Raw genomic sequence first — 24405 nt, 5'->3', positions numbered from 1 at the left:
GAGAGGTCTGGCAGCGGCTCTCATAAAGAACACAGGTGTGCTCAGCAGAGCGAGCGGTCCGGTGTATGTGAAAGATAGCTGCAGGCTGAACCATTGTTTGGCCAACAGCTATCTTTAGTCCCCATGCATACACTGCATACATTATTATATAAATCTTAGACCCGATGAAGCTGGTGTACTTACGTTGAAAATCTTTATCAGAATGGCTGTATAATTATTTTTGAAAGTTTTGCTGCCTAATAAAACATGCATTATCCAGCCATTCTCACATGAATTTTAAAAGCAAATTCAGTAGCCCTATCAGGTCTAGGAGATCTATCAAATAACGGATGAACTTTGTATGGTGACAGATCCGCTTTATAGGGTATGTCTGATTTACGATTAGGACATAGACAATTTAAATGCATGGGCGGAATCTGTTGGTGTTCTAGAAGCGTAATAAATAAGTACTATTAGAAGTGGTCTGTCACTCAGAACCGTTATTAAATCGGCGGAGAGACAACAAAGCTTCTCTAGTTCTGAAGTCAGTGTGTGCATTGGGCTGTGTTCACATTCGCTTCTTCAGGTCTCAATTTCTATTATTTCTTTTCCCTGTGTAAATGACGGACACCTTGGACCTTGATTTAAGTCAATGGGATCTGTTGGGGGCTGCTGGTGACGGATCCTGCACAACAGAAGACACAATGCAAATTGTGATCCGAGCCTTACGTGCAGCCCATCTGCAATTCTTCCTCGTTCCTGTGGTGGCGCTGTAGGGAAACTTAATTTTTGCTGATCACTGCTGATCTGTGGGGGTCATTATGTAATCAGCCTTTTTTTGGGACCCCTCCTAACAAAAAAATGGATTGCAAAAATCCTACATCGCCGTTAATAATCTGTAGCTTACTAACTATAAAGGAAGTAATACTCCCAGCATCCTCAACCCATACACCATGCAACTACCACAGTGAAAAAGGCAAGAAAGCAGCCGAGGCTCCGCACACTACCTTGTAAGGACATCTTCCATCTGGACAGGAAGCTCGCCCGGCGGTGAGGCAACATGCAGGCAGCCAGGACAGGGGATGAATGAAGTCTCCTGCTCATTGTGAATATGGATGATGTCAGCGTGATGTCACAGATGCTGTAACCACATGTGCAGGATATGAATGGTGTGGGGCGCAACCTGCGAATCAGGGTGACAGTGCAGCCAATGGCATCGCACCCACTGTTACCATGGCAACTCAGTAGCCAAATTATCAGCGCGGCGGATGGAGACGGCTTCCTGTATTTTTTTTTTTTGTTACAAGAATAGAAACAGTATTACCATGAATTTGCTCCTTTGGATCAGGTTGTATTCATCATATCATCATTATTAGAAAACGTCTGGATTATTTTTATCCAACATACTGTATCCTGTGCAATACTAATCGGGTGAGAGTCGGATTCATCACTTGTGACATTTTTTATTTTTTAAAGTCATTTTTCTTTTTTGATGTCTTGTGCTCTTCGTTGATACTTTTTGCACAAAATAGTTCAAAATTGTGCACAAATCAAAAATGCTCTTTATTTTTGTCTTTAAAGGGAATCTGTCTCCAGGTTTTGCTACCCCATCTTAGAGCAGCATGATGTAGGGACAGAGACCTTGATTCCAGCGATGTGTTACTTACTGGGCTGCTTGCTGCAGGTTTGATATAATCCCCGTTTTATCTGCCGCAGATCTAGCAGAGCTCAGAATGTTGAGCACGTACGCACATTCAGCTGAAATGTACAGCAACGTGCAGACCCATCGGGTCCGTATGCGGCAATACACCCTGCCGGTCAGTCCGAGGGGAGCAGCTGACGTGACCGGGAGCGCATGGCAGTGACGTGATGAGCTCCCATCGCTTGCATGATGAAGTCAGCTGCCGGCAGCAGAAGAGGACGCCGCACGATGGGAGAGCGGAGGGAGGAGGACTATTTATTTTCATTTTTTTTTTTAAATTAGTGAGTACACGTTCGCCATATTACTACATGGAGGACTATGGGCTGTGCATTACACTATATAGAGGACTATGGGGATGCATTATACTTCTTCTATGGAGCCCCATGACTTCTGTGTACACGCCTGGTGATTATAATGGTTTATTTTTTTTATACACATTAAAGAACCGTGGCAGAACCAGGATGGGTGCCAGGATAAGGGGACATATATTACACCCTCCATTCTGGTACAGTGCTGGCCAAAAGTATTGGCACCCCTGCAAATCTGTCAGATAATACTCAGTTTCTTCCTGAAAATGATTGCAATCACAAATTCTTTGGTCTTATTATCTTCATTTAATTTGTCTTCAATGAAAAAAACACAAAAAGAATTGTCCTAAAGCCAAATTGGATATAATTCCACACCAAACCTAAAAAAGGGGGTGGACAAAAGTATTGGCACCCTTTGAAAAATCATGTGATGCTTCTCCAATTCGTGTAATTAACAGCACCTGTAACTTACCTGTGGCATCTAACAGGTGTTGGCAATAACTAAATCACACTTGCAGCCGGTTAACATGGATTAAAGTTGACTCAACCTCTGTCCTGTGTCCTTGTGTGTACCACATTGAGCATGGAGAAAAGAAAGAAGACCAAAGAACTGTCTGAGGACTTGAGAAACCAAATTGTGAGGAAGCATGAGCAATCTCAAGGCTACAAGTCCATCTCCAAAGACCTGAATGTTCCTGTGTCTTCCGTGTGCAGTGTCATCAAGAAGTTTAAAGCCTATGGCACTGTGGCTAACCTCCCTAGATGTGGACGGAAAAGAAAAATTGAGAGATTTCAACGCAAGATTGTGCGGATGGTGGATAAAGAACCTCGACTAACATCCAAACAAGTTCAAGCCGCCCTGCAGTCCGAGGGTACAACAGTGTCAACCCGTACTATCTGTCGGCGTCTGAATGAAAAGGGACTGTATGGTAGGATACCCAGGAAGACCCCACTTCTTACCCCGAGACATAAAAAAAGCCAGGCTGGAGTTTGCCAAAACTTATCTGAGAAAGCCTAAAACGTTTTGGAAGAATGTTCTCTGGTCAGATGAGACAAAAGTAGAGCTTTTTGGGAAAAAGCATCAACATAGAGTGTACAGGAAAAAAAAAGAGGCATTCAAAGAAAAGAACACGGTCCCTACAGTCAAACATGGCGGAGGTTCCCTGATGTTTTGGGGTTGCTTTGCTGCCTCTGGCACTGGACTGCTTGACGGTGTGCATGGCATTATGAAATCTGAAGACTACCAACAAATTTTGCAGCATAATGTAGGGCCCAGTGTGAGAAAGCTGGGTCTCCCTCAGAGGTCATGGGTCTTCCAGCAGGACAATGACCCAAAACACACTTCCAAAAGCACTATAAAATGGTTTGAGAGAAAGCACTGGAGACTTCTAAGGTGGCCAGCAATGAGTCCAGACCTGAATCCCATAGAACACCTGTGGAGAGATCTGAAAATGGCAGTTTGGAGAAGGCACCCTTCAAATATCAGGGACCTGGAGCAGTTTGCCAAAGAAGAATGGTCTACAATTCCAGCAGAGCATTGTAAGAAACTCATTGATGGTTACCAGAAGCGGTTGTTCGCAGTTATTTTGGCTAAAGGTTGTGCAACCAAGTATTAGGCTGAGGGTGCCAATACTTTTGTCCGGCCCATTTTTGGAGTTTTGTGTGAAATGATCAATGATTTGATTTTAGCTTCATTCTCTTTTGTGTTTTTTCCTTGCAAGCAAATTAAATGAAGAGAATAATACCAAAGAATTTGTGATTGCAATCATTTTCAGGAAGAAACTGAGTATTATCTCACAGAATTGCAGGGGTGTCAATACTTTTGGCCAACACTGTATATATATCTCTATCAGGATAGGGTGGCCTTAGTCCAAATGTTGCATCGGGGCCCACCAGGCTCTAGTTATGCCACTGCACATACCCCTGACTTATATTAACTTTGTTCTTTTCAGTTCAATAGAAATTAACAGGATATTTGAGCAAGATTCACACTAGAAGTGCCAGAGACTCAAACTTTCTGATGGCTGCCCACCCCTGGCTCATCACCTCCAAGCCTTCCTGATGTGCTGACAGCTTTGATATCCCCCTGGGCCGGTCATCCCTGTGCTCTACTGCTCTGCTGCCCTCCACTGGCAAGATCTGACAGTTACAGGTGACTGATGCTTTCCTTATGAAAATGTGATTAGTGTCAGACTCATACATTGCTTGAGATAGAACTTTAACCCTTTAACAGGGGTTTTCCGGTGGAAATAAATTATCATTGTGGTCAATGTGGTCATAATAGCATGACTAGATTATAGCTCAGATACTTAAGCACATTGGGATATCAATTGTGTCTCAGGTTTTCTTCCTTTTGAATAATAAAACAATGTTTATAGGGGAAACTATATATATTTTTTATTCTTTAAATTATTTTTTATATATTTTTTTCCTCTTCACTCCAATGTAGGACTTGAACTTGCATGAGTCTGATCTCAAATTATTATTAGGAAGGGCTACATGTTACTGCACAAATCCTGCCACTGATCTTGCAGGCGCACTGACAGCATTCGAGAGATCAGCATGATGAAAACGTATGTTGCGGTACAGGAATAAGCACCATATCATGACGTACATTAAATCATAGGTCATTGAGGGGTTAAACTAACCCACCCCCCCCCCTTCCCAGGATGTTTAATAAAAGTTGCCTAGGGCTAAACTACTTATTATGAGTTCATTTGGACTTACGTCTTTGTGAGGTCACAGGAAACATAACCAATCACATTTCTCCTTTTAGATAAAAATGTTCAATACTCAATCAAAATATTCCAAAGCCCTCAAGGCAGATCTGTCACCAGATTTCACAATACAAACTGTAAAGTTTCACTCAATCTCCATCCACCTAACCTAATTGACAGCTCCTCAGTGCCCCTCATCCCTGCTGAGATCTCACACTGCTCAGTGCAAGCTGTCAGTCAGCATGGTCGAAGACTGAATACAATTGGACTTTTGAGTAATTTAATTCCATATCTGGACTCAAGATTAATATCCAGATTATACATTCGCATTCAGATGAATAATTCAAAGTAACTACATCAGCCTCATCAGAACTGACAGTCATTTAATAAAGTATGCCGTTTATACTGCAATAACTGGTGACCGAGCGAAGTCCCTGGGTTTGTACATTAAGGGATTGATTGGTGCATAGTGACTAAGGTTGCATTTCTACTGGCCGATTATCTGGAATGAGCGTTTCTAGGAACGCTCATTGACTGTAATCGTGCAATCACCTGACAAAAGAGCAAAACACGTGTTCATTGGGTGAAATTATTTTTAAAAGGAAATCCGTCAGCAGGTTTTACTATGTAATCGGAGAGCAGCAGGAAGTAGGGACAGAGACCCTGATTCCAGTGATGTGTTACTTGCTGGGCTGTGTTTTTGTTTCGATAAAATCACTGTTTTGTCAGCAGGAAATTATCACTACAGGTCTAGGAGCTTTGTGCTTCCTGTTCCAGCCCAGCACTGATTAGCAGCTTTCTGCCTATGCACAGTAGACACAGAAAGCAGCCAATCAGTGATGTGGGTGGGGTTATACAGGGCTCAGTATTCCGAGATCTGCTATATCTACAGCAAAGAAAACTGTGATTCTACCATTACTGCTGTACCCAGTACTCTAAGTGATACACTGCAGTAATCAGGGTCTCTGGCTGTACATCAGGCTGCTGTCCGATTACATAGCAAAAACCTGCTGACAGATTGCCTTTAAGCTTGTTTAAAAAAAAAAAAAAAAAAAAAAAAAGTGTTCTCGGGAGCACATCATTGTTTGTAAAAAGGACAATGTGCTGTTGAGAACAATTACTGTTCAACGATCTATTACTGATTGCTTTAGAAGCGCGATTGGTCGGACTAAACAGTCTACTAAATCACTGCCAACTGACAAGCATGTAGATAATCGGCGGCTCTTGAACGTCCCAAGTCGCCATCAGGTGCAGACATACAATTGGTGCAACCTGTGCAGTCACACAGGGGCCCAAGAGGGAAGGGGGCCACTACTAAGCAGCTTTTGTTACAGACACAAAGAGGGGCCCATACACTGTTCTTGCACAGGGGCCCGCTTCTGTCGGCGTTCACCAAGGATGTAGTTTGTGACAATTCTCAATTCCAAAAAAAAAAAAATTCAAAAATGGCAGGCATTAATGTCTATAGGCCGCGATGGGGGATAAACAGCTACATATCTGTAACACAGTCAGGACTCTACACATTGAACACTTCCTTCTTTCTTACCTGTACTTGATGACTTTTGCTACATAGTTTGTACTGAGTCTAATGATTTTATAAGTCACTTCTGTGTGGTTCTACATGGTGTTGTTATCTGGAATTATGTAGTCAAATAGGTAAACTAATCTGCGATTCATTTCCACATAGCTGAACAATAGAGGTGTAATACCGCCATCACCACCTGATTTACAGGATTGAAATAACACTTTTAATTTTTCTTGTCTTGTAGTATTCTTCAAAAACTGAGACTGGTCACTCGGCCAAAGATCGCTCTGTGCTGATGCTGCATAAATGCAGGTGAACAGGGTCACCTGTGACGTAGCAGAAGTATAGAGCAAACCTGTGTTCTGGCCAAAGTTCGCTTATTCAGTCTTTCATGTATGCATGAATATTCGACTGTATATTGCTGGCTGCAAAATGAGTTAACTGAGTATCTGTCAGTGAATTCATGCAGACTGAATGACAGGAGAGTTTGTAACTCTTATCTGTCTTTTTCTATTTAAAGGGACTGTCAGCGGGTTTGTGTTATGTAATCGGATGACAGCATGAGGTAGTGGTTAAAACACAGATTTCAGTGATGCCTCTCTTATCAAGCTCCATAGTTTTGTTTGTTGGCAATGATTGTTTTAGAACCAGGAGCTTATCATTCCTGGGATACAGCACTGCATGCATGCCAGTCTGACACGCCCCCTCCTGTAATAGGCAGCTCACTGTCTATAGACATTGTATATACAGAGCCTGGTGTGGGCGGGGTTAGCTTTCTCAGCTCTGCTTCATTGTAAATCTAATAGCTGTTTGCGTCAGAACGACTGCACCCAATAATCTAAGTGATACATCGTTGGATTCAGCTTCTCTTTCTCAGATGAGGTAGCAAAAAACTACTACTGACAGATTACCTTTAAAAGTGTGGACAACCCCTTTAAACATCTAGTATTCTTGTCAGGGTTCCCATCTGAAGTTTCTGAGTGCTATACAAGTAAATTCTGAATTCGCGCTCAGATATTTATTTTTTTCTCCCCATTTGTTCTCTGTATTGTCTCCAGGTAATTTTAAACAGCAGCTTATAGTCATCATATGGCATCTGCTGTACATACTGCATGTGAATGATCGATATATCTGATCTAATCCCGGAGGCAGCATTACACCCAGGAGGTGGGGAGCGACCTACACCAACAAACACTGAACATTTTGCTAATATTTAGCCGCAAACACTGCTTTGAGAGTTGCTGACTTTGATTGAGGATCTGTGGACTTTTCTTGGAATATACTTTGCAGTGCACCATTGGGTCACATCTAACCATACAGTATATCCACTGGCGAAGACAGACAGGAGAGGCCCCTGTGCAAGAACAATATCTGAGTGCTTTGCAGCCCAATAGCTCCTCATAATACACAATTCCACCTGTTTTGGAAATGGAAATTGCCCCCTTACCTCTAGGGTCCCAGTGCGGCTGCACCAATAGTATATCCGCCCCTACATATATCTTATTCTGCCTTTTTATTTTGATTGCTAACGAACACATATAAAATGTAACAATAATGACTTAGCAAAAAAAGAACAAAAAAAGTGTCCTTGAAAGTTAGCATTGTGCCATAAAAAGTAATAAGTGAATACATCCATATCCTAACCGGTTTCATGTTTTTCATTGTTAGGCAGTATTACAAATGGCTACACAATAAGATGTTGCACTAATGAATCACTTCGCTCACAAAGAGATAATTTATCACTCAATAAATCCTTGAAAGGGTTCTCCAGTTTTGGGAAAACCCTTGTCCCATGACTGCAGTTTTTAAAAAAAAAACGAATGTGCATTACTCACCCTTCTCAGGTCCGGTGCAGGGTCTCCACCACTGTCTCTTGTGTCTTTGATTGACTGCAGCACTGACATCTCATCAATAGGGCTGCAGCCAATCAGTGAGCTCAGTAGCTCTGAGTGGATCATGCCGTCAACTCTGGCAGAGTCGCTGAGCTCAGCTATTGGCTGCAGTGCTGTCGTCAGAGCTTTAAACATTAACAGACACCAGAAGCAACAGCAGGGACCTGAGGAGGGTGAATATAGCACAGTTTGTGAAGCGGCAGCCGGGGAATGAGATTTTCCAAAATCTAAATTTGGCGCCAATCTCGCTGATTGGTCACGGCTGGCATCCGCGACCAATCAGCACTGCAGTGTTTAAATGTGGCAGCAAGATCGGTGATTGGTCGCGGCCGCTATTTAAATGTGGCGCCCAAATCGGTGAGCAGAGCGGTGTTTAACTTTAGCGCCAAGATCACTAATTGGTCGCGGGCGGAGAGCGCGACCAATCAGCGAATCGTATTGGTGAGGACCGGGGAGCGTCGCTGCCTGTGCGGCTACTTCCGCTGCGAGAAGCCGGGAGATGAGCGACTGCTTGCAGCAGAAGTATCCCGACCCGCAGCGCCGCTCCCCGGTCCTCCCTTGACTCCCTAGCCGCTGATGTCCCCACAGTATCCGCATGGTGTTACTAAGGTCCGGACATTTGTGTTAAAAATCGCTGATTGGTCGCTGGCCGCGACCAATCACCGATTTGGGCGCCAAATTTAAATATCGGCCGCGACCAATCACCGATCTTGGCTCCACATTTAAACACCGCTGTGCTGATTGGTCGCCAACGCTGGGCGCGACCAATCACCGATTTTGGCGCCACATTTAAATAGCGTCCGCGACCAATCAGCACAGTAGTGGTTAACTTTAGCCGCAAGATCAGTGATTGGTCGCGGGCCAAGACCGCGACCAATCACCGATTTGTGCGGCACATTTAAATAGCGGCCGCGACCAATTGGATGTCAGCGCCGCTCCCCGGTCCTCCCTTCACACCCTAGCCGCATGGATGTCAGCGCCGCTCCCCGGTCCTCCCTTCCGCATGGATGTCAGCGGCGCTGCCTGTGCGGATACTTCCGCTGCGAGAACCCGGGACATGAGCGGACGCTCGCAGCAGAAGTATCCCGCCCCGTAGCGCCGCTCCCTGGTCCTCCCTTCCGCATGGAGGTCAGCGACGCCGGCGGTCCTTCCGCTGCTACCGGCCGGGAGATGAGCGCCTCGCGCTGGTCATCTCCCGGCTGCATCTCCGTCCCGCAGATGAGCCGCTAACGGCCGCCATCTTTTATCCCGCGGCGCTGATTGGCCGCTGCCGGACCAATGAGCGACGCGGGATTTCCAGGACAGACAGAAAGACAGACAGACAGATGGTGGCCCAATTCTAACGCATCGGGTATTCTAGCATATGTCTCCCGACCCTCCTTTATAATGCCCCATGCAGGAAGTCACATCCCCCGTATATAATACCCCATGCATATAATGCCCCATGCAGGAAGTCACATCCCCGTATATAATGCCCCATGCAGGATGTCACCTCTCCCCCATATAATGCCCCATGCAGGATGTGACCTCTCCCCCCATATAATGTCCCAGGCAGGATGTGACCTCTCCCCCCATATAATGCCCCATGCAGGATGTGACCTCTCCCCCCATATAATGCCCCATGCAGGATGTCACCTCTCCCCTATATAATGCCCCATGTAGGATGTCATCTCTCCCCTATATAATGCCCCATGTAGGATGTGACCTCTCCCCCATATAATGCCCCATGTAGGATGTCACCTCTCCCCCCATATAAATGCCCCATGTAGGATGTCACCTTTCCCCCCCATATAATGCCCCATGTAGGATGTCACCTCTCCCCCCCCCATATAATGCCCCATGTAGGATGTCACCTCTACCCCCCCATATAATGCCCCATGTAGGATGTCACCCCCCCCCATATAATGCCCCATGTAGGATGTCACCTCCCCCCCCCATATAATGCCCCATGTAGGATGTCACCTCTCCCCCCATATAATGCCCCATGTAGGAGGTCACCTCCCCCCCCCATATAATGCCCCATGTAGGAGGTCACCTCTCCCCCATATAATGCCCCATGTAGGAAGTCATATCCCCTGTATATCCATCCCCCCATAGTGCCCCATGCAGGTCCCCTATGGCCCCATCCAGAAAAAAAAATCCAATACTCACCTCTCTTCTCAGCTGCTTCTCTGGACTCCAGCGTAGCCCGCATGTTGACGCTGTGCGCTGTGACCGGTCAGGAGAGAGCGCAGTGTAATGACGTCACCGCGCCCGCTGACCTGAGACGTCACAGAGCATCAGCGGAAGACACAGGAGCTGCTGCGGAGGCACGGGGAGGGGTAAGTATGACGCCGGGGTCCTGATCGAGCTGGGGGAGGGACGGCAGGAGAGGAGGGGAGGGGAGTCACACTTGTCCTCGGGAGATAAGCGTCCGTAGCCGCTGATCTTCCGACGATAGCCGCATGTAGGTCAGCGGCGCCTGCGGTCGGGGGACTTATGCTGCGAGTAGCCGGCTGCATCGCCGCTGACCTCCGTGCCGCACATGAGCCGCTAACGGCCGCCATGTTTTTCAGAAATGCCGCATCGCTGATTGGCCGCGGCCGGACCAATCAGCGACCCGGGATTTCCAGGACAGACAGACAGACAGGATAAGACAATTATATAGTAGATACAGAAACCTAATGTCAACATAGAGTATAAGGCAGGAAAAGCTCCTAAAGTATACTTGAAATAGATACTAGTGATGGATACCCAACAGTGGCTTCTGTTACGCACATGCCCCGGGTTGTTTGATTTTCTGGTCCTCCATGTCGGGTTTTGCAAGTAGCCCAGCGTGTTCATGTCTTGTATTTCCAATGCTTTTATAAAGGCTCCCTAGAGACACACCTGTGTCTTGGTGTTGCTCTAAGTTCACATTCACCAGGACGTCTCCTGCTTGTCTGTGGTTTCCAGTCCCCGAGTTACCGGTCTATGGTTTTCAGTAACCATCTACCCACCTGCCTGCAGTTTCCAGTATCGCTACCTACTTGCCTGCAGTTTCCAGCAACCTTTCTACCCATCTGTGGAGGACCCTGTGATTTCCAGTATTGCCATCTACCTGCCTGCAGTTTCCAGTACAGTTACCTACTTGCCGGCGGTTTCCAGTATCGACCTGCCTGCGGTTTCAAGGATTTCATCATGGCTGTCTGCAGATTCCAAAGGTATTCAGACTTTCTAGTTCCTCTGGAGTCCTGTCTGCTACCCGTCCCTGGTCTTCTAGGACCTCTTCTACGTACAAGCCTGCGGTTTTCAGGACGTCTTCCTGGCTGCTTGCGGCTTCCATGGTAATAGATTTTCTTCTTACTCTGGAGTTCTGTCTGCATATCCATGAAGCCTCCTGTCTGCCAATATACTTCCGGAATTCTGCCGCCTGCCCGAGGTGTTCCCCAACTCAGCCGCCTGCCCGAGGTGTTCCCCAACTCAGCCACCCAGACGCCTGTGTGCCCACCTGAACCTTGGGCTTAGAGGATCCACCCCACCATGTGAGCCCATATATGTATCAGCTTCCATCACCCATCTATGTTACAAGAAGCACACAGAATCCTTTTTTGCTGAATGCATATGTATGGGTGTGTGTGGTCTTATCCATACTTTATTTTTTTGCTGTTTAATAACATACTGTATACTGGCTCAATGGTGGCCAAAAGGACCTTCTTTTGATTTATTTTAGAGCCATATGGATATGCTTAGTGTGCACATGGTCTTTAGCAGATGTGAACATAGCATAATGGTTATACTTTGTCAAGATCTATATTTGCGTTAAGTCAGAATTTCTCTTTACTTCCCAAGGCTAAAACCCCATAAAGACCTGATAGTAAGAGTTTGCTATAATTTGATACAGTCTAGATAATCCTGTGGAGCATGCTGAGAGTTGTAGTTTCACAACAACTGGAGAGATGCAGGTTGGTACCACAGCAGCATACTATATATACAGCAAGACAAAAAAAAACCATGGCAGGGACCATACCTTTTTACTTTACCATAAAGGAACGGTAAGTAAACCTTTACTCTGGTGATGGCCAGAAGTCCTAAGACCAGCGGCATGCTGATCGCTCTAGTACTCCCGGTGACTGGATGACTTAGACCCTTTGTGACTATGATACACATCAATCTGAACGCTGCATATTTGCACAAACACCCGGCACCATCTCCTTTTGTTGAGCATTTCTCACACAGGGATCAGTAACTGCGCAGGAGGAATTCAATGAAGAGGTTTTACCTGGAGTGGAACAGAAGTCCTTCCAAAATGCGTTTAATACTTGGAAGCCGCATCCCCAGAAGTAAGGTGGGTCACAAGGAACGGCCAAGAGATTTGGAGATTCCTATGAGCTGAATAAGATGAGAGACGTTTTGCAGTCCAGAAATATCACCTTTGCACTAATGCAGGCAGGAAATCAAATGCAACTGATGAGGAGAGTAATATTTAACTTACTGTAACATTTCACAACAGTCACTACAATGTATGGGAAGTGTCAGCAAAGCGTGTACTCGACAATGTATGGGAAGTGTCAGCAAAGCGTGTCCTCGACAATGTATGGGAAGTGTCAGCAAAGTGTGTACTCGACAATGTATGGGAAGTGTCAGCAAAGTGTATCCTCGACAATGTATGGGAAGTGTCAGCAAAGTGTATCCTCGACAATGTATGGGAAGTGTCAGCAAAGTGTGTACTCGACAATGTATGGGAAGTGTCAGCAAAGTGTGTACTCTACAATGTATGGGAAGTGTCAGCAAAGTGTGTCCTCTACAATGTATGGGAAGTGTCAGCAAAGTGTGTCCTCTACAATGTATGGGAAGTCTAAGCAAAGCGTGTCCTCGACAATGTATGGGAAGTGTCAGCAAAGTGTGTCCTCGACAATGTATGGGAAGTGTCAGCAAATTGTGTCCTCGACAATGTATGGGAAGTGTCAGCAAATTGTGTACTCGACAATGTATGGGAAGTGTCAGCAAAGCGTGTCCTCTACAATGTATGGGAAGTGTCAGCAAAGTGTGTACTCTACAATGTATGGGAAGTGTCAGCAAAGTGTGTCCTCTACAATGTATGGGAAGTGTCAGCAAAGCGTGTCCTCGACAATGTATGGGAAGTGTCAGCAAAGCGTGTCCTCTACAATGTATGGGAAGTGTCAGCAAAGTGTGTACTCTACAATGTATGGGAAGTGTCAGCAAAGTGTGTCCTCTACAATGTATGGGAAGTGTCAGCAAAGTGTGTACTCTACAATGTATGGGAAGTGTCAGCAAAGTGTGTCCTCTACAATGTATGGGAAGTGTCAGCAAAGTGTGTCCTCTACAATGTATGGGAAGTCTAAGCAAAGCGTGTCCTCGACAATGTATGGGAAGTGTCAGCAAAGTGTGTCCTCGACAATGTATGGGAAGTGTCAGCAAAGTGTGTCCTCGACAATGTATGGGAAGTGTCAGCAAAGTGTGTACTCGACAATGTATGGGAAGTGTCAGCAAAGTGTGTACTCTACAATGTATGGGAAGTGTCAGCAAAGTGTGTCCTCTACAATGTATGGGAAGTCTAAGCAAAGCGTGTCCTCGACAATGTATGGGAAGTGTCAGCAAAGTGTGTCCTCGACAATGTATGGGAAGTGTCAGCAAAGTGTGTCCTCGACAATGTATGGGAAGTGTCAGCAAATTGTGTACTCGACAATGTATGGGAAGTGTCAGCAAAGCGTGTCCTCTACAATGTATGGGAAGTGTCAGCAAAGCGTGTCCTCTACAATGTATGGGAAGTGTCAGCAAAGCGTGTCCTCGACAATGTATGGGAGGTGTCAGCAAAGCGTGTCCTCTACAATGTATGGGAAGTGTCAGCAAAGCGTGTCCTCGACAATGTATGGGAAGTGTCAGCAAAGTGTGTCCTCGACAATGTATGGGAAGTCTAAGCAAAGTGTGTACTCGACAATGTATGGGAAGTGTCAGCAAAGTGTGTACTCGACAATGTATGGGAAGTGTCAGCAAAGCGTGTCCTCTACAATGTATGGGAAGTGTCAGCAAAGCGTGTCCTCGACAATGTATGGGAAGTGTCAGCAAAGTGTGTCCTCTACAATGTATGGGAAGTGTCAGCAAAGCGTGTCCTCTACAATGTATGGGAAGTCTAAGCAAAGTGTGTCCTCGACAATGTATGGGAAGTGTCAGCAAAGTGTGTCCTCTACAATGTATGGGAAGTGTCAGCAAAGTGTGTACTCGACAATGTATGGGAAGTGTCAGCAAAGTGTGTACTCGACAATGTATGGGAAGTCTAAGCAAAGTGTGTCCTCGACAATGTATGGGAAGTGTCAGCAAAGTGTGTCCTCGACAATGTATGGGAAGTGTCAGCAAAGCGTGTCCTCTACAATGTATGGGAAGTGTCAGCAAAGTGTGTACTCTACAATGTATGGGAAGTGTCAGCAAAGTGTGTACTCTACAATGTATGGGAAGTGTCAGCAAAGTGTGTACTCTACAATTTATGGGAAGTCTAAGCAAAGTGTGTCCTCGACAATGTATGGGAAGTGTCAGCAAAGTGTGTCCTCGACAATGTATGGGAAGTGTCAGCAAAGTGTGTCCTCGACAATGTATGGGAAGTGTCAGCAAAGCGTGTCCTCTACAATGTATGGGAAGTGTCAGCAAAGTGTGTACTCTACAATGTATGGGAAGTGTCAGCAAAGTGTGTACTCTACAATGTATGGGAAGTGTCAGCAAAGTGTGTACTCTACAATTTATGGGAAGTCTAAGCAAAGTGTGTCCTCGACAATGTATGGGAAGTGTCAGCAAAGTGTGTCCTCGACAATGTATGGGAAGTGTCAGCAAAGCGTGTCCTCTACAATGTATGGGAAGTGTCAGCAAAGTGTGTACTCTACAATGTATGGGAAGTGTCAGCAAAGTGTGTACTCTACAATGTATGGGAAGTGTCAGCAAAGTGTGTACTCTACAATTTATGGGAAGTGTCAGCAATGTATGGTCGGCTCAGTCTGCACTACTACTGCCCATACATTATAGGCGGTGGGGTGTGGGTTGTTGGACAGCTACTTGTTAAGTTTCTAACTAGTGTATTTCTAAAAAAAAAATAAATACAGGCAGGAACTCAGGATCAGTGCAAAATCCTTCAATTTAGACTATAAGGTGGCTGTTAGACATAGTGGAGGGGAGATAAACTTGAAGTAATGCTTTAGTGCATATAGGACTAAAAGGGGTTAATCATGAGCAGCGGAACAACGTCTCACCTGGGTAAATTGAGAGCGGTTTGTCTCACAGATTACTGTGTGTATGGAGGTGTGCAGATCTCCTGGATTGTGGACCTTTGCTAAAGCCCTAAGAAGCTGGTGGGCTAACCAGCACTATTGTATGGACTTGTTACTTTAGGTTTTACTAGCTGCCGGACAAAGGCAGCAAGTGATGTGGTTTATGAGGACTGAAATAAACCAATAGGAATAGAAAAGGTTCCTGTTATACCTCGGATCGCTCCCAAGTGAGTAGCCTTGTTCCAGACTATAGTCTTTATATTGCAAGAGTAAAGCGTTATACATAGCCTGTGCCTGAACAGCTTAGTTTCTTGGATCAATATGCCGGATGGGGTACTAAAACAAGGAGTCTTTATGTATTAAAAAATAATCTAAAGCATCTTTTATTAGGCTGCTGTGTTGTGTGGTTCCTGTTACTCCCCCTGGTAATGTATTAATAACTGAATGTTACTATCCCCCTTGTTAATAGTGTGCCCCACATTCGGCACAAAACTGCTTGGCCAGAGCTAATAATATGAGGATACACAAGGTGATGCCAAAACTCCTAAAGTTCTTATTCTCTGGATATTTATAAATAAATTTTAGGACTCAAGTATAATAATAATAATAATAGATCTTTATACACAGAGAAATACAGTCTATGAAATTACATTCTCTTAGTCTTTCAGTAGACTCGGCTCATTATGTGCTCCATGGGGACGAACTTACTTTACAGCTCCCTTGATAATGACTAACATATGGATATGTATCGTTATATTAATTGTACTGGCCTCATAGGTTCAGGGCACCTTCTCTCTGTAGTCATAAACAATGAAAGCCTTATTATCACACATGTCAGCCATCCTACCATTATACAATTTACACCAGAGATGGCACCTAGGTGACTCTGGCTGGGTAATATGTCGCTACCATACACTGTAGCTTTCAGAAGACTTTATATTGGGATACAAATGTGGAGTTGGCAATCAAAGATTCTAGAATTGAAAGTGTAACCGTCTTAATTTTTATTTCATAAATCAATAGTACACATGAAAAGAAGCAAATTTGTAATATATCTTATCAGAGGAATCTGCTTTTTTCTCTGCCAGGACTGATCTTTAACTTTCAAACTTCTTAATTCACAGGTAAAATCTGTCTTCATTGAGATAGAATATTATCAGTAGTGATTGTCATGTCTTATGCGGAGGGAGAAGCTCTGCCTCGACATTCTCTCCCATCTACATAAAAGATGACAGTTGCTACTGATGAAATTCTATCTCATTAATGGAACAATCACTAAATACAGATTTTACCCATGAATTGAAAATTTTGAGAATGAATGATCAGTCCAGGAGGCGAAAGAAGCAGCTTTTTTTCTGATAAGATATATTACAAAATTGTTTATTTTCATGTGCTCTATTGGTTTAGAAAATTAAAGTGATGGTTACACTTTCAGTGGATTGTTCATTTAATCTTTAGTCTTACAGGTAGAAAGTGGTACTGAGAAATTATTACAAAAAGTTCAAGGGTGCAGAAGCTATAACTGCAAAAATAAAATATATCAAGATTATAAATGATCAGTTAAGTTGGTCTATAGGAGTTTAAAAGTTTTTTTTAAACTTTTTTTTTCACTTTAAAAGTTGAAGAAAATCTAAGCATAATAATGTGAGAAGATTATAGTGGTGAAATCGGACACCATGATTGCTGAGATTCAAGACTAACAACATTCCCTGCAGAATGTCGTGGATATAAATGACTAATTGGCTATTTTCTTACAAGGACGGGTTTTCCGTCAGAGAAATCTAAGTGCAGTGGAGATATGAGGTGGATTGCATCTTTTCATTCACAAAATCAGTGGTGATCTGCCAATATAGACTTCACCAATGAGATCTTCTCACTGGATTTTCTCTTTAAAAGGAATTTTAAAGTGATATTTTCCAACTAATAAAATGACATAATACAACATTTTAATATGTTTTGAGGTATCCACCACAAGATGTTTTTCCTACAACTTTGCCGATGGCCGTATCTACAGTTCAATACTGAACACGTAACATTGTCATATTTGTTGCTATAAGGACAAGTCCGGAATTGGATTAATCCTAGTAGAATATTTCGGAGTGTATTCTCACTGTACAATTATTTCAGATTGTATTAAACATTTCGCTATAGACAATGCCTCTACATGGTAGAACAAGTGGTGCCGTCTGCGCCATGGACCGACCTTCACCATAGAAGTAATTCTTAAAATATTTCTGCAAGCTCGGCAAGAAGCTCAGGGGGTCCGAAGCCTTTTATTGTGAGGGGCAGATGTTTCGAATGACTATTAATAACTGCAATGCTAGCTACTGTGTTAGAGATATTCTGCACAAGGAGAAAAGCTTGAAAAAGTGCAAGATACCATGACATACAACACAATGCATAGTCAAGAGCCCTGACCTAAACTGAACTGCGACATAGCCTCCATTGCCTCCAACTACTTACAGCTCCTCTAAGCCTCCTCGGGGCTGATCTCCCTTCTCTCTGTCATGCAAACACTTCACAGCCTCAGTATAAACCCCCTCCCACCCTGGTGTGTGCTACGGAGGCCTCGCTGCTCCCAAATTTTTCCAACAATCCTTCGGCTTAATACAAAGTACTGAAGGCAGGGGGCGACATTTCTATTAAATAAAGTGCAGCAGATAATGTCGTGAAAATTCATTTACAGTGATATCCCTTTAATAGGCAGATTATCAAATGTTCTGGCTTATCAGACAGTCACAGAAAAGAAAAATTAAAATCATATTAATGGTAATGATATTATTTTTTTTTTAGACAGATCCCACAGCGGACATCCCTATAACGAGTAACCTTACAGCATATATTTAGTTTACACACGGGAAATAAAGCAGAGAATGTCCATGTAATAATTCATAAATGTGGAAGGGGTCTCCAAGTCGCAAGTCTATAGCTTGGCTTAAGCCAGTTTCACACATCCGACATTCACGGTCCACGTACGGACTAACGTGTCTTCTTCGGCAGCGGGTCTCCTGACCTGAACTCAAGAACCATATCTATATAAATGAGGCTCCTGTGTTTTGGTCAAGAGATATACGACCCACTTGGACCATGAATGTCAGATATGTGAAACCTGCCAAACAGATTGGAGAGAGCCCTAAATTGACATCTCATTTACGGTGACACTCTACTAGTGGAAAGTGGCACTGCAAGCAGAAAAAGGTGTACAACATCCACACCGGAAGTCAACAATGAAGTCATTGGACAAGGCCTTCAAATCGAGGAAAATTTCACTTGCGACGAAGACACGGCTCGTACATAGTCTGCTCCTTTCTGTAATAACATATGAATGCGAACCGGGATGATGAAGGCACAAGACAGAAGAAGAATTGACACCTTTGAAATGTGGTGCTGAAGAAGGAGGTTACCAATACCATGAATGGCAAGAAGAACAAACAAATCAATTTTGGAACAAATCAAGCCAGACAAGTCACTAGAAGCAAGGATCACCAAGCTACGACTTGTCTACTTTGGACACATTATATGAAGATGGCAATCACTGGAGAGGACATCATGGTCAGAAGAATAGAAGGAACAAGGCGAAAAGGAAGACCAGCAACCCGATGGCTTGATACTATAAAGATAACGGTGGAGAAGACCCTAGTGGACCTATCTAGGCTTGCACAAGATCGATCTTCCTACAGAGCGTTCATCCATCTAGTCATCATGGCTCGAGATCGAGCTGAAGACCGTTAAAAAAAAAAAAAAAGTAACATCCAGACAAAAAAATAAACTTCACACAAGTCCGTTTTACGAATGTTATTTGTGCACTTAAACCACAGAGTCTGAACATTATTGTCCTGGGTGGTAAGTCCACATTATGTCCTCACAACCACTCATTGCTCAGCAGTCATCCATATCAGTACCAGGATATTTACTTTTTTTTTCTCACAGATAGAACATGTACCCATTATAATCTATGGTGATATTCACATGTCCGTGTGTCCATGCAAAACTCACAGAGACATGGCCTTTTTTTTTTTCTGGTATCACAGATGAAAAGGGCCAATACAAGTCTACGGTTCCATGAAAAACACAGACAGCACACCGGTAACATTTTTTCATGCACGTGTTTAAACGCTAATGTGTGAATGAGGCCTAAAAGCAAAAAATACCAAAAGGAGACAAAAAACGCAGCAGTAAATCAAGATAACAAAAATGAAAAAAAAAAATAAGAACCACAAGTAACCTAATTAGCTACCTTGTGCAGAAATCCTGCAACATCAAAAACTCATCGCTCATCGTGGGAACTTACCCATAAGCTAAGTTCACACGAGCTTACTAAAAAAAAAAAAATCGTTCAGAGGTACATCCAGAAAGTGGGACGGTTTTTTTCTTACCTTGTCATCCATGTATAATCCGTTTTCTTATAGCAGCAGCTATTAACCCCTTCACACCGCAGCCGTTTTCCGTTTTTGCGCTCTCGTTTTTTGCTCCCCTTCTTCCCAGAGCCATAACTTTTTTATTCTTTGGTCAATATGGCCATGTAAGGGCTTGTTTTTTGTAGGATGAGTTGCACTTTTGAACTACACCATTGGTTTTACCATATCATGTTATGGAAAACAGTAATTCCAAGTGCGGTGAAATTGCAAAAAAAGTGCAATTTCACAATTGTTTTTTTTTTTTTTTTTTTTTTTCTAACCACGTTCACTATATGGTAAAACTGACCTGCCATTATTATTCTCCAGGTCATTACGAGCTTGTAGATACCAAACATGTATAGGTTATTTTTTTATTTAAGTGGTGAAAAAAAGATCCAAAGTTTGTTAAAAAAAAGTTGCCATTTTCTGAGACCCGTAGCGTCTCCATTTTTTGGGATCTGGGGCCGGGTGAGGACTTATTTTTTGCGCGCCGAGATGTTTTTATTAATAACATTTTGGGGAAGATATGATGTTTTGATCGCCCGTTATTGCATTTTCTAGCAATGTTGCGGCATTTTGATTTTTTTCTCATTACGCCGTTTACCGATCGGATTATTTTTATATATTGATAGACCGGGCAATTCTGAATGCGGCAATACCAAGCATGTGTATATTTGATTTTTTTTAATTGTTTTATTTTGAATGGGGCGAAAGGAGGGTGATTTAAACTTTTATATTTTTTAAAAAACTTTTTTTTTTTTTTTTTTTTTTAACTTTTCATTTGCTTCAATAGTCTCCATGGAAGACTAGAGGCTGCGATCATCAGATCGCCTGTGTGTAGCAGAAATGCTCACTTGCTATGAGCGTCGAACGCTGGGCAGTGCTCATAGCATCCTGGCAATGATCCCGGGTTGTCATGCCAATCCATCGGCGACCTGTGACATGGGCACCGATGGGCGGGACTAGTGACATCCTTCCGTTGTGGCCATGTTAAATCCCGCTGTCAGAGATTGACAGCGCCATTTAACATGTTAACAGATGTGGGTGGATCGCGATTCCACCCGCGGCTGTTAGGGGCACATGACAGCTGATCAGATGAGCTGTCATGTGCCCGGAAAGTTGCGGGCTCATCGCCGGAGCCCGCGCCAAAGCGGGAGACACAACATGCGCAGTGCATGTCGTGAACGGGTTAATCACTTACAGTACCATTTACAGTTTCCTATGTTACAGAACTGCAGTGTATCCATAAAAATTGGATGCTGTACTGTGTCTCTGTAGGATATCCAATTTTTTTTTATCATGCATCCATAGGGGAAAAAAAAAGAGAACAATCGCTCATCTGCAATGCCTCATTGAGTAACATTGGTCTGACTGCTGCCTGTTTTTGGCGCGGACAGAACTCTGACCGAAAATACAGTCGTGTGATGTGTGAACGAGCCCCAATAGTGTCAAGAAGAAGCCGCAGATGACAATGGAGGCTGATCGCCAGCACATCCTTCCCTGCAGGAAACTACATCACTCCTAGTCTAATGACCGGATCATCATCTAATTGTATTGCATCAAGCCAAGATATAGGGGCACAAGTGAATAATCCCCCCACCCCCTCCAGGTGACACTTAATTACCCTGATATGAAAAATGACTGTGCAGATGAGATGGATGCTGATCCCATTCCCATCCAAGCCTCCCCCTTCACAATACTGAGTTCATTCAGTTTCCTGCAGAGATGATACAAACATGGCACCTGGAGCACAATATTATACAATGTATCACACAACTCAGAGTAAGTTAGTAGCAAACACTCCTGTGCCCCTGGCAGACATTATGTAACAGATCTGTCACCACCTCCCTGCAGGTCTGCTGCACTGACTCTCATTAGCACAGTGCCCCCTGGTGGCTGGAGCGCTCACCTACAGGCGCCCTGTGCCCTACTTCCAGCCCGTCTCCAGCACAGGAGTTGTGCGCAGGCCTCACTGCTTTCTGCAGAGTCACAGCTGCCTCCCCTCCCTCCCTCCATTGCATCACTGCTATGCCGGCTTCCCCCACGTGTGCTGTAGACACTGCAGGCAATGAATGGTCGGCTCTCCCTCCAGCATGCTCTATGTCAATGCAGCCAGCCCAGCTCTGCAGTCATGACACCCCCTGCTGCTTTACCTGCTGATCTGAATGGCAGAGGCTGCAGGCTGCTTGTGCTGTGACATTGTCTCTTCTCTGCTGGATGATGATGGGTTGCAGCTGCTGAAGGTGCCTGGTTGTTCCTGGATGCTGAGCCTGGAAGGGGAGGGTGATATAGGAGGAGGAGAATGGATGACAGAGGCTGGGTCCTTCCTCCTGCATTCACAGCTCTGACCACCCTCCTGTAAGGGAATGAGAGCACACACCTCTGCCTGCTGGGTACTAGGACCTTGCAGCAAGGCAGCTGTGCACTCACAGTCCATTCATTGCCTGGTCATTAAGTGAGGACCAATTATATCTAATATTAGAGGCGCGCCTTCATCTGGACCTGAGAAAATGGAAATAATCAATAAAAGTGAATTACTAATATAGTCCATCTGTTTCTGGGAAAGTTGGGTAACAACTAATATAACAAGCTGCTATAAGGCTTGTCTGCTAACCCCTGAATGGCAAGTATCTAGTCATACGTTGCTCCTCCTGGAGCGCTCCACATATAGCCAGGTTTGGGATAATTGGGTGACAACAACCAGTTGGAAAGCTGTGATAGCTTTATTGCTTTGTATCCCCTCATGTTTCAAACATGTCTCGATCACACCCATCCTCAAAAAGCCCTCCCTTGACCCATCATCTCTGACTAGCTATATCCCCATATCACTTCTCCCCTTTGCCTCAAAACTACTGGAACAACATGTCCACTTTGAGCTGTCCTCCCACCTCTCATCCTCCACCCTCTTCAACCGCTTACAATCTGGCTTATGACCGCACCATCTGAAACTGCCCTGACTAAAGTCACAAACAACCTACTGACCGCCAAATCCAAGCGACACTACTCTGTCCTCCTCCTTCTGGACCTGTTATCTGCCTTCGACAGTCGACCATTCCCTCTTACTACAGACTCTCATCTCTCAGCATCACAAACTTGGCCCTATCTTGAATCTCTTCATACCTAACAGACCGGACATTCAGTGTCTCCCACTCACACACCACCTCCTCATCTCACCCCCTATGTGTCGGTGTTCCCCAAGGTTCAGTTCTAGGACCCCTGCTCTTCTAAATTTACACCTTTGGCTTTGGACAGCACAGAGTCCCAAGGCTTTCAGATCTACCTCTCTGGACCCGATATCAACTACTTACTAACCAGAATCCCACAATGTCTGTCTGCCATATTTCTAAAACATGGATAAAACTGAATTCATCATCTTTCCCCCATCTCACTCACCCCCCCATCTGACCCATCCCTCAAAGTTGCCCACTGTCCCCAGTCCCACAAGCTTGCTGCCTCGGGGTAACCCTTGACTCTGATCTCTCCTTAAAACCACATATCCAAGCCCTTCCCACTTCCTGCCGACTTCAATTCAAAAATATCTCCCGCATCCGCTCATTCCTTAGCCAAGACTCTGCAAAAACACTAGTGCATGCCCTCATCCTCTCCCGCCTCTACTACAGCAACCTCCTGCTCTGTGGCCTCCCTTCTAATACTGTGGCACCCCTCCAATCTATCCTAAACTCTGCTGCCCGACTAATCCACCTGTCCCCTCGCTATTCCCCGGCCTCTCCTCTCTGTCATTCTCTTCACTGGCTCCCCATTACCCAGAAACTACAGTTCAAAACCCTAACCTTAGCATACAAAGCCATCCACAACCTGGCTCCTCCATACATCTGTGACCTAGTCTTCCGGTACTTAGCTGCACGTAACCTCCGATCCTCACAAGATCTCCTTCTCTACTCCCCTCTTATCTCCTCTTCCCACAATCGCATACAAGATTTCTCCCGCGCATCCCCCCTACTCTGGAACTGTCTACCCCAACACATCAGACTCTCGCCTACCGTGGAAACTTTCAAAAGGAACCTGAGGACCCACCTCTTCCGACAAGCGTACAACCTGCAGTAACCACCTCTGCCCTCACCTACTGTATCCTCACCCATCCCTTGTAGACTGTGAGCACTCAAGGGCAGGATCCTCGCTCCTCCTGTACCAGTCGGTGACTTGTATTGTTCAAGATTATTGTACTTGTTTTTTATTATGTATACCCTTTTTTCACATGTAAAGCACCATGAAATAAATGGCGCTATAATAATAAGAAGAATTGGTTATAATTAGGGATGAGCGGACCCGTGGAAGTTCAAGTTCTGGTACCGACCCAAACTTTATTCCAAAGTTTGGCTCAGGTACAAAAACTGTACCCAAACTTGAACTAGAACCCGAACCCCATTGAAAAGAATAGTGAACCGAACTTTTGAGCTGGAAAATTCTCTCTCTCTCTCTCTCTCTCTCTCTCTCTCTCTTTTTCCTCCCGGACTTCCCCAGGAACTCCAAACATTGCACCGGTCTTCTGGGAGAAGTCCGTGTTCGATGTTTAACATCGGACACTAATGTACGAACCCCGAACTTTTAAGTTTGGGTTCGCTCATCTTTAGTTATATTTCATATTTTTTTGGCATAGGAGATCATAAAACAGGTTATCGGTAGTGATGG

General features: G+C 44.4%; 1 protein-coding gene across 6 annotated transcripts in view; it reads right to left on the bottom strand.

Annotated features, from left to right (window-relative positions):
* ACOT7 (acyl-CoA thioesterase 7) overlaps positions 1 to 22206 on the bottom strand; it is a 245979-nt gene extending 223773 nt beyond the window's left edge. For 2 of the 6 annotated variants that reach the window (XM_073656691.1, XM_073656692.1), the window contains exon 1: positions 21909 to 22206. In XM_073656691.1, coding sequence (XP_073512792.1) covers positions 21909 to 22192 — 284 coding nt within the window. In that variant the 5' untranslated portion in view covers positions 22193 to 22206. Of the gene's footprint in view, positions 1 to 986; positions 1130 to 12363; positions 12474 to 17821; positions 17939 to 21908 lie in introns of those variants that run through there. The other 4 variants (XM_073656694.1, XM_073656693.1, XM_073656696.1 and 1 more) reach the window with 4 other exon arrangements.
* Positions 22207 to 24405: the final 2199 nt, after the last annotated feature.

This window comes from Phyllobates terribilis, unplaced genomic scaffold, assembly GCF_046119375.1.
Source record: "Phyllobates terribilis strain yellow unplaced genomic scaffold, ASM4611937v1 Scaffold_12__6_contigs__length_324123572, whole genome shotgun sequence".
In the NCBI taxonomy this organism is placed as follows: Eukaryota; Metazoa; Chordata; class Amphibia; order Anura; family Dendrobatidae; genus Phyllobates; species Phyllobates terribilis.
The sequence above is the reverse complement of the archived record's forward strand: the minus strand, read 5'-3'. Positions and strand labels throughout refer to the sequence as shown.